An 11643-nucleotide genomic window follows, 5' to 3' on the forward strand; every position below is an offset into this window, starting at 1 on the left:
CCCCCCCCCCCTAGTTACGCCTATGGCTGTTATGTCTATTTATATTACGATTATTTATTATTAGCCAAATGTTTATCAAATCGTAATATTTTCAATACCGTTATCGCATAACCTGGGTGAGCGGGATTAACGGTGTACCAGTATTTTAATAGATCGCAACAAACAGGTAAAAAAGTGGTAACTCTTAACATTGATAATAAATTTATAATTTATTGTATTTATTAATTATTTATTTATATTTTAAGTATTTATAATTAATGCTGTTACGTAATTTTCGTAACTTTTATTATTACCACGTTGTTGTTTCATGGAACAATATGTATACTCTATAGTTTTTTTCTTCATTATCAGCCAGACAACGTTGGAGATAATAGTAGAAACTGATCGTGCAATATTCATTTTCAAAAAACATATGTGTGCAGTGTATTGTGGTTGTGTTATATTAATTTTTAATTCCAATACACATTGTTTTTTTCTTTTATTCTCCAAATAATTTTTGTATCCATTTTATTAGCTTCTACGTTTAGTGTTGCAGCTTTGTACCGTTTGTTGATTTCGTACTAAATACTATTGAATTTATGACTAACCTTGTTAGCTGTGAGCCTAATACTGATTCCCCAGGTGTCCTTGTGTCTTTGAGTCTTTGTTTCCGGCTGTTTCAATGAACGAGGATAGTTTGCAACCCAACGGTATTTCGCAACAGCCGTCGCCTACTACTTCCACTTATCAGCCATTTGTACCTGACGTTGATTTCGAACAACCCATCAACGACAACCTGGACGCTAAAGACCGAGAAAATCAACCTCTGCTGGGACGCATGGACCATGCTCCAGGTTATAATCATTTCCCAGGTAAAAAAAATTAAATACATTTAATATTATTTTATTTTACCTATAATTAATTGATAATAATTTGTTGCACAATTGCCTTAGTTATAAACCTAACTGTGTTTGCTATAACTTATACATACCTACTAATAGCATTGATAACTATAAAATTTGCTTATATTCAGTGATGTAATTTTGGGAGGAGGGGTTCCTGGGTCTCGCACTCCAGAAGAATAAAAAGGTTCAAAAGTCATAAATAACTTACTACAAAAGTACAGAAAAAAAAAACATTAATTTATATAAAGTAGTTTTAAATAATTTTACATTATATTATTCTGGGGAATAATTATTAATTTTTACTTCATATGTATTTTCTGTAATATTATAAAATCACTTATTTTTTTTAGAAAAATGTAAAAAAAACCTACAAAAAATTTTAAAATACACCTTTTTATATGTTACTTATTTCTTTCTTGTTCAAATTATTTATATATTATTATTTTAAATAACATATTAATATTGAATAAAATTTTTTCACTGAATAAATATTAAATTTAAAATTATAACTATTCAAAACTAATTTAGTTGTTCAAAATTAAAATTAATTACTCAGCATATTTAAGTGCATACATATTTCAAACATTTTTCAAGTAGGTATATACTACTTAAATAATTAATCTCGGTATATCTCAAATAATCTACGTTACATTTTAATTGTAATCCTAAAGTCATTCTAGTAATTTTCTTCAGATAAGTTTATTGCATGGTGCATATTTATTACTTTTAACTGACTATAAATTAACAATGTAAAATGAAAAAAGATAAAATAAATAAGGTAAAATATAGTACTTGTAGTGATAGTGTAAATATCAAAAATATTATAAATAAATTCTCCAATATAAATTTCTGAGTCATATTTAATTTAAGTAAATTAAAATATTTGTTGATTAAATTAATTTTGTGTAATTTTTTTTTTTTTTATACTAAAATAGAAAATTTAAAATCAGAAATATCTACAATAAGCAAGTAGGATATTATGATGTAAAGAATATATACATGATAATTAGTATGAAGAGGGAAGCTGTTTAATGAAAAACCCCATATGTGATACTATGGTTGGGGATTTAATAAATCTATGCATCTGCATTTTTTTGACCGATGGAGGAATTTTCTGATAAGGTGGCTTCTCCTGTCCATTTAAAAAATTATTTTATTCTCCAAAAACTTTTTAATTTATTTATTATAACATGTTATAAGATCATATGGCAATTCTAATATTTTATTGAATAATTATACATATCTTGGTTCTCCTTTACATTTTAAATTAATAAAATTAGATCCTAGTTAATTTGCTTGTATACCAACTAAAAAAAAAAAAAAAAAAAAAATGCTTGTTTTGAATATTAGAATAATTAGGAAATTTACTATTTTGTTTTTATAATGTTACATTTTAAAGAAAATTATAAAGACGAAGTTAAAAAATAAAAATAATATTTTATTGTTCCACATTGAACTTTGAATAATTTATTGTTTATTATTTAAAATGTTTCATTAATTTTTATATTTTTTCTAAAACTATTCATTGAATAAAATGGTTTTATCATATTCTCAGAATGAGAAGTCAATTTTATTTTTTCCTATAGTCATTCCAATTTACTTAAATATATTTTTTTCTAACTTAATTCAAATTATTAAATTAAGTCAATTTCTTTTGAATTCATAATAATCATTCAAACTATATACTCAAGATTCTATAGATAATTCATTAATGCCAGATCATATACCCACATACTGACTATTTAACAGTATTATTATACATATTTAATTCATAGTCATGTTTGAGTCACAGTTTATGATTTTATTTTAAATAAGTTAGCATACAGCATAAAAAAAAAAAAGGCAAGTTTCTGAAGTTAAATGAGGCACACAGCCAAGTGGAATACAGGAATGAATGAATCGTTTTGCTGTATTGATTTTTTAAATTTGAAAACTATGTACTTTCCATTGTTCTAAAAAGAAAACGATTCTGAGTAACAGGGATCAAGTGGATGTTTCTAAAAATAGTTGATATAGTAGAAGAACTGCATTTCGTAATAGGTTAGGTTGAACTTTTAATATTCAGGTTTTCACACCAAAAAAAAAGGAATCTAAAATTTGAGAAAATTAAAAATTCCTATTAACAGAAAAAAATTATTAAAATTATTTGAAACTATGAAATGTCTTTAACTAAATAACTAATATTGTTAAATGAAAATTCATTGAGTATCTGACTTTGTCAAAGTTTGATTTTTAACACTTGTAATTCATTTTTGGAACTTTTCAGTAGATTTTTTTATTTTTACTACAATAATATTGAGGATTTTTGTGATTTTTATCATTTTGTCAAATTTTTTTATTTCATCGGTAACAGATATTTTTGGAATTTTGTATTGAATGTTCAAGACTCTTTGACAAACTAAGATTATTTTATTATCATTTTCGTTAAAATCCAAAAAAAAAAAAGAATTTCTATAAATAGCTCAAAAAAAGTCCGTTCAAAATTATACCAGCTCCAAAAAAATAGTGATATAAGCATTTAGCAAACATTGTATGTATGTCTCTAAATGATTATTTTTTGAGTTGCGAAGAAAACACAAATTTACAATAAAACTAATATGTCATACTTTTTACCGCATTTATATTAATTTTATCAGTTTTTTTCAAATATTAAGGCCGAGTTGCATAAAGAACAGTCTGTACATTTGTTACCGGCTCTGTAAGATTTTTAATGATTATGTAAACTATTCTCGAGTTGCATAAAGATCTATTTGATAAAGAAATATTAACCGTGGTTACCAAATAAATGAAAAAATTGTGCGTAGCCGCGTAAGTATATTAACTTAAAAATAATTTTTATTTTTTAATAATCGCAAAAACTAAAAAATATATAATATAAATAAAATATTGATAATATTGATAATAAAACGTGTTTATCTTATCATAATAATTATATTATATTATTTTAACCAATCTGTAACTTAACACTCTGTAAGTTACAGAGCCCAAATTGGATCTGCAGTTTACAGGTCCGGCAGCCGATAATTTACAGAGCCGGTAACTTGACCGAACGTTTAAGCAATACTAAATTTTATTTACGGATCCGTTAACGTACTTACAGATCTGTAAGTAGTCACAGGATGTTTATGCAACCCAGTCTAAGAAGGCTATTGGAAAATTCGTAAAATTATCTCTTTCAAAGTATCAACTAGACCAGTGATTCCTAAATGTTTACTACCACAGAACCCTTAGGAAATAGTTTGATCTAATAGTATTATCTAAAAACCTCTTGAGGTATTATAAATTGATAATGAAAATATTTAACAAGCTTTGAAATAATAAAAATTGTTAGTGGTGAATGTAATATTAAAAAATAAATTAATTTGTAACTACTTAATTAGTAATATCCAACATTTTACTTTAACATATAAATATTATTTTCTTTTAAAATCAATATTTTATTATCGTTAAAATAATTTATCTATTGAACTTTGTATCTAAAATACAGCATATATTTGTAAAACATATAAATATATTCATAGAGAAATAATTAAACTTTATGCAACATTATGTAAAATATGATTTGTTATCTACCTATTATGAATTTCAACATTAATGATTATTATAGACTATGGTATTATAATTATATTTTTTGACTGTTGATATTTAATATTATTGACATTCGATATTCATTTACAATTTAAGGCTAATCTTATTAATAATCTTCTATCCTTTTTTAAACAAATTAATGGGTTTTCTAATTAAAATTCTTGGAGTAGTATTAAAAATACTGTATATACTATATATGTATATATCTAACATGTTATTGAATTTTACAGTTAAAAACATCCAACAATGAATCACTCCTCTATGAGTACTTCATATGTAAACTAAATGTGTCAATATTATATACAATAAAAATATCATATTATAATACATAAATATTATTGTGTATATTTTAATATATAACTATTGTATGTTATATGTAGAGCGTGGATTTCTATGCATTCGCATATTTTTTTCCTTTCAATATTTTTGGATTTTTGTCAGTTATCTCCACAAATCATCATAATTTGAAGCTAATGGTGAAATTTTTTTTTGCATATTTCTGCATATTTAGTGGTTATTGCATAATTTTGCATATTTTGGTAAAATTCAAAATTTATTGCATATTAAAGTAAAAATTTAAAAAAAAAAATGTATAAAATAATATTTTGTCTAGTAGAAAAATTAAAAATAAATTTCATTGTCACTAAATAATAATTTATATATATATATATATTTAGTTATAAAATAAATAATCGATAACGACGTAAACTTAATCGCTTTTGCTGTGTCAGTCGATTATCGACATACCACTTGCTTCAAATATGTCCCAATAACTTCGGTTGACATCGAGGGTTCGTTTTCAGTCTTTAAAAATATGTTAATCGATAAACGACACAGCTTCACAGAAGATAAACTTGAAATGCATTTGATTATTTATTTTAATAATAAATAAAATTTTAAAAATAAAGTAAGTTCAGAAAATTCCCTAAATTTTTTTGTATTAAGTATTTAAGTAATTCATTTTTATAAGTTGAATTATAAATTTTAAATGAATAAAAAATTCTTGCATATTTTTTGCATATTTTCATAATTTTGACTGCATATTATATGGTATATTTCGATACTATTAAGTGCATACAAATCCGCGCTCTAGTTATATATTATATAATATATGTTAACCATTGTATTAATGAAGCAAGAAACTTAAAATTAGGCAATACAAAATTGTTTTATAATTTATAGTGTTATAAGTTCATGATGTTTGAAGACTTATCTATTCTTGATTATGACTGTTATGAAAATAATGGTAAATGTTATACTTTCTATTAGGTCTTTATTTAAAGTTAAATATATTTTGTGGTATGTTAAATATTATTTTATAATTTTGCAGATGATCCTTCATTCAGTTATGTTATCAAACAAGCTGAAATAGCTATAGATAATAGTGTCTTCCCTGAACGAATTTATCAAGGATCCAGTGGCAGTTATTTTGTCAAAGATCCAAATTGTGTAAGTTTCTGTTTACAAATTAATTTATGAAGAACTTAGGTTTAATGTATTTTTGAGTTATATTGTTATGTTCAGATTTTATATTGATAATCATAAATAATTTACATACAATTTATATTTTTACATAGACTAATTAAAAAATTATTAAATTATTTTATACTTTAGAAAACTATTGGTGTTTTTAAGCCAAAAGATGAAGAACCGTATGGGTTACTAAATCCAAAATGGATCAAATGGCTACATAAAAATTGTTGTCCCTGTTGTTTTGGGCGTTCATGTTTAATACCTAATCAAGGATACCTGTCTGAAGCAGGTGCTAGTCTTGTATCAACTAAACTTGGATTAAATATTGTACCTAAAACCAAGGTTGCCAAATTGGTTAGTGAAACATTTAACTATGGACGTTTAGATAGAGAAAAGACTCGAATGAAACATGCTATAAATGATCATTTTCCAAAATTGGGACGGCGATTTAATAGACTTGGTCTTAGGCCCAAAGTATGTATAATTTTACTGTCCTTATTTGAATAACTTAATGATTGATATACTTTTATGTTCAGATAGGATCGTTCCAATTATTTATGGAAGGATATAAAGATGCTGAATATTGGCTTAGGCGGCTTGAATTAGCTCCATTACCTTTAAATCTTCAATCACGTTTTCAACTTCAATTTGAAAGACTAGTTGTGTTAGATTACATTATTCGAAATACTGATCGAGGTAATGACAATTGGTTGATTAGATATGATCAACCGAGCTTAAGTTCAAGTCCTAATGCTAGTCTTACAAATTCTACCATCAGTGAAAGCTCAAGTGTAAGTCAATTATTTTTTTAATTCTTAAACTTTTTTGTATTATTAAAATTATTTTTCATTTAATTATTTTTAAATTTCTATAGGAATGGAATAATGTCCAAGAACCTGATATAAAAATTGCAGCTATTGATAATGGTTTGGCATTTCCATTTAAACATCCAGACTCATGGCGCGCTTATCCTTATCATTGGGCATGGCTTCCACAAGCAAAGATTCCATTTAGTAAGGATACAAAAGAACTTGTATTACCTTATCTATCAGATATGAATTTTGTTCAAGATTTGTGTGATGATCTTTACACTTTATTTAAGGTTAATAAAATAAATAATTCACAGTCGTATATCCAGATATATTAATAGGAATACTGTTTTATTAAAAGTAAAGACAATTTTTGTCTCATGAAAATTGTTTTATTTATATACTGTTACAAAAAGTATGTTTTTATATACAAACATTATGTTGTATGCATATGCCCAATAAAATATTACAAAGTATTAAATATTATGTCATCCTTGGATATACCACTAGTAATACCTTACATAATGAATTTTTTTTCAGTACATTTTTATACTTAATATTACAGATAGACAAAGGATTTGATAGACATATGTTTGAAAAGCAAATGAGTGTTATGCGTGGACAAATATTAAATTTAACTCAAGCTTTAAAAGATGGTAAAAGTCCTGTGCAACTTGTGCAAATGCCAGCAGTTATTGTTGAACGGTAATAATACAAATTCGGTTTTTTAAATATTTAAAATGTTATAACAATTAATTTTATTTTCATGTAATTCTATACAATTTATTATATACTATTATAATTTAATATTCAAAAATGAATGTATGTATTTATCCTAATAGTAATTAGATAAATATTTTAACGTAAAACATAACAGTAATTATTTATGTGCTATATCTAATAGTGGATTTATATTCAGCCATTGCCACTGCTCCTAGCACTGTAATATTTACTTCCAAAAATAATTTAGTGGCAGCGTCTAAGGCAGTGAGTGTTTAAATTGCCGTGCTAGTTTTACAATATGGCGATCGCGATTGCATGTTTACATTCTGCTCGATTGGTTATCGCCAAAGTCGTTTTTTGCTTACTATTTATGTATTCTTTTTTTTTTTTTTTATTCTTGCGCGCTCGTATTCTAAGTTACTTGCAATATGCAAGCTGATTGGAGCTAAAAATCAATAATACAATTTTTAGAATTTTATGAGACTGAAAGAGTCATATACATATTTAAATTTAGCAGAGTGCCGTAGCTACAATTATTTTAGTATCCTCCATTGAGCGACGTCGAGTACTAACTTAATTGTTACTAGCTATCAAAGTACACATGCATGAAAGTAAAAAGAAATCGCAAAAATTACTCCCACCTAACAAACATCTTACTCCCACCACCCAATTCCGCCAACTAGTAATGCTCCGTCTATTATATAAGGTCTATATTTGTTCCCAACTATTTAACCATATCAGTTTCTTTGTATCATTTGTGTCGTGCTGTCATGTGTATTAAATTTATTATTTCGGTGTATTTAAATGCTAATTAATATTCATATTTTGAATGACTTTTTTTTCTTTTGCTTTGGTCCGCTAGATTTTAATTTTCTAAAAATTGGCCCCTCTAGTAACTTTGAGTTACCCATCCTCGCCTTATAGCTAAGATATTTTTTTTTTGTACTTGATAAAATTTTAAAAAAATGCTTTTGGTTTTAATATAGAACTTAAAAAATATTTTATTTTTTGAAAATGTTTAAGTAATAACATTTTAATTTTTAAATATTGAATATCAATATTGATATTGATATTAAAAATGTAATATCACTTTACTCATATACGAGTACTTTTTTACTGATACTGAAAAAATTTTAAAAATTGTTAGTTTGAAATTTATTTCATAAGCGTTTAAGTAAATGATTATATCTACGATTTCTACGGATTTTACTGTTTTTAAATAAATTTTAAAAATTAAATTTTTATTAAAAAAAAATTGGTCCATTCAATATGATAATCTATAATTGATCCATAATGAAACTTTGAATATAGATAAATTTGGTTAAAAAAAAATTTTCTTCGTCAAACAAAATGTTACACAGATTGATAAAAAAAAAATAACCTATTGGTAATTCGACTAAAAATGATATAAAAAACTTCTAAATAGTTGATTTTTATACTGAATCTTTGCTCAGAACCGTTTTGATAAAGAAATGACTTATCATTTCTTTAAAATTCAGTATATTTACTACTAGGCTTGCCACTCGCCCTGGTATCCCGGCCGATCATTCAGTTTATTCAAGTTAATAGAAGCCAAGAAAAAATAACATTTAATATTATATTATTTAATAATAAAACATAGAATAATATTGTACATTATATCATTATATTATGGTAATTTAATCGGTATGATTATATACATTGTGTAATAATGTATTTTTGTGTTAGCCTATAAATATTTAAATTAAAAAATTATATACTTATTTTGTTTTCATATCAAAATAAAAAAAGGGTCATTCAATATGATGTCCCAGTTTGAGGATCGAAGAGACAGAGAACGAACTTCCACAACCATTATTTAAATACTAAATTTATATATTTATACAATAAAAACTCTGTTTTTCTATACTTAATAAGTAATGAGTATTTAAATAGAAATTAATATGAACACATTTGGGGATGCTTACTTCGAAAATGGGGGTGCTAAGTACACCCAAGCCCCCACAACAATAAGTGCGAGTAACATGAATACATACTCGCGCTCCCAACTTTCATACTTTCATACTCCCCTTTCATACTTCCCTATACACAGTGGCATCATTTTAACTTTTGAAAGGGTGGGACAACTTATTTAATTTGCTGACTTTAAAATACAGTAAAATCTGTGTAATATGGAATCAGTTGGGACTGGATATTTTTTCCATTTTAGACAGATTTCCATTTAATGCAAGTTGACAAAAAGAAAAAAAAATTCCAGATAAATCTTTATTAAATGTAATTTATTATTTATTATTTGTTCATTTATTTCATATATTTATTATTACATATTTATTATTGCATTTTGCCTACGTTTTACTCTACATAATTATACTATCCAAAATTCATCCAATGTTTTTTGTTTTGTTATTTGACTTAGGTACCATTTTCTTTTCTATTAAATTTTTCAAGTTAAGAATTGATTCAAGAAGTTCATTTTCATTATGTGAACATTTCTAATTTCTAATTTAACATTTGTATGTTTAATATTTTACAGAACTTATTTATAATAACATAAAATTGTATCTCAAATAAAATGTACCGTAGTTTGGGATTAATAGGTAGGATTTTAAAGTTTTTTTTATAGATTATGAGCTAAATTTTTATGGTATGAATAACACGAAAACTGTTTTTATAAAGATCACACGTATAGAAATATATAATATATCAAAAATAAAGTTTATAAGATTCGTGTAATAACGATTGTTATAAACCAGGGAGGAGCCAGTGTTTCCCAACTTAATACATGATTTTATATTTTTTCAGATCTAAAGGACATGTGGGAACTACTTCCAAATTTCGTTCTTTCAGTGATACATTTACTCAAAGGTTTCAAAATAAAAGTCCTTTTTTCTCATGGTGTTAACATTTTTTAATTTCAAAATACATAAATAATAATATGATCAGTTTTTTATAAATAGTGGTAAATGTTCTAAAAAAAATCATAATTTTTATTCCCATAGTCATTTGGCTAATTTGATATTTAAATTATTTAAATGTACCTATAAAAATGAAAAATATCAGTTTTATTATAAAAATTCAAATTTAGTTTGAACCTATTTAATTTGTATACTTCAAATCAGGTTTTCATTATATTAAATATAACATTAATTCAACAGTCATTTTTAAAATACTTTTGTATCTTTCATAATGGTTTTCTTCTAATGATAATGGAGTAAAACATTTAGAGCACTTACATCTTTTAAATCTAGTTCTAGTCTTAAATTAATATTCTAATTGTTTAGTTTAGTTTCGTTTTAGCATTATACGATAAAAACTTATTTATTATGTTTAAAAAAATAGAAGGCTGTGGATGTATTAAATATGTATAAAAGCAAAAACTAAATAATTTTTCGGCAAACAGGGATATACAATCTACAGCTAGTTTAACTGTATTATTATTATTTTTTCATTTCTAAAGATTGTATTTGGAACTGATGTAATATATAAAGTGTTTGATTAATATCTACTTTAATTTTGTATGCCATAGAGGTAAAAGATTGTCATTATTTTGCAAATATTTTAATAAAAAATGAGTGAATTGTTTTATATTTAATTCAGTTCCTAATTCAATCTTAATATGTTGTAATTTATATTTAAATACATTATTTTGGTAAGTTATTTTTCTGCATTGTAATTAAATAAAATTAATTTAATTTAATTATTATTTCTTTCATTCCACTATTAATTTATAATTTTATTATTGTTATTTATATTTGATTAGTTGATTTTTATTGAATATATACACACATACATTCATATTTATATGAATAACTCATAATCATTTAAAAATTAAAAAACTAATACAAATTATATTAAGCGTCCTGTCTATGATTCATATATTATTAATATTGGCTCATAAACAGCTATTAGTTTATTACATTCATTTTTTAATGATTTTTTTGTAAGACAACAAAAAATTCAACAAGTAAATGTGTTCCATTATACTAGTACCACACCAGATATATATTTAAGTTTGACTAAATAAACATTAGGCAGGTAACAGCGATGGGAATTATTCGAGTATTCAATGCTACAATACAATACGTAACGAAAATTATTCGTTTAAGTTTTCGCGCAACACAAAACGTTTAAGGGGGCTGCAGACGATGCAAAAAATCACGTAAAACAGGTCATAAGCTAGACAAAAC

The 11643-nt window shown here is 24.8% G+C and overlaps 1 protein-coding gene across 4 annotated transcripts; it reads left to right on the forward strand.

Moving 5' to 3' along the window:
* Window positions 1-268: 268 nt before the first annotated feature.
* Window positions 269-10395, forward strand: LOC112683478 (phosphatidylinositol 4-kinase type 2-beta). 4 transcript variants are annotated; one of them, XM_025554530.1, is made up of 8 exons: window positions 269-557; window positions 622-851; window positions 5803-5921; window positions 6087-6419; window positions 6482-6736; window positions 6820-7047; window positions 7320-7459; window positions 10259-10395. In XM_025554530.1, the coding sequence occupies exons 2-8, from the start codon at window positions 662-664 to the stop codon at window positions 10356-10358; spliced, it is 1365 nt and encodes a 454-aa protein (XP_025410315.1). In that variant the 5' UTR covers window positions 269-557; window positions 622-661; the 3' UTR covers window positions 10359-10395. The 4 variants fall into 4 exon arrangements, with proteins under 4 accessions (XP_025410315.1, XP_025410316.1, XP_025410314.1 ...); XM_025554531.1 differs by having other exon boundaries at window positions 269-544; XM_025554532.1 differs by lacking the exon at window positions 269-557 and adding an exon at window positions 5655-5718 and having other exon boundaries at window positions 738-851.
* The last annotated feature ends 1248 nt before the right edge of the window (window positions 10396-11643 follow it).

This window comes from Sipha flava, unplaced genomic scaffold, assembly GCF_003268045.1.
Source record: "Sipha flava isolate LNK unplaced genomic scaffold, YSA_version1 227_pilon_pilon, whole genome shotgun sequence".
Taxonomy (NCBI): domain Eukaryota; kingdom Metazoa; phylum Arthropoda; class Insecta; order Hemiptera; family Aphididae; genus Sipha; species Sipha flava.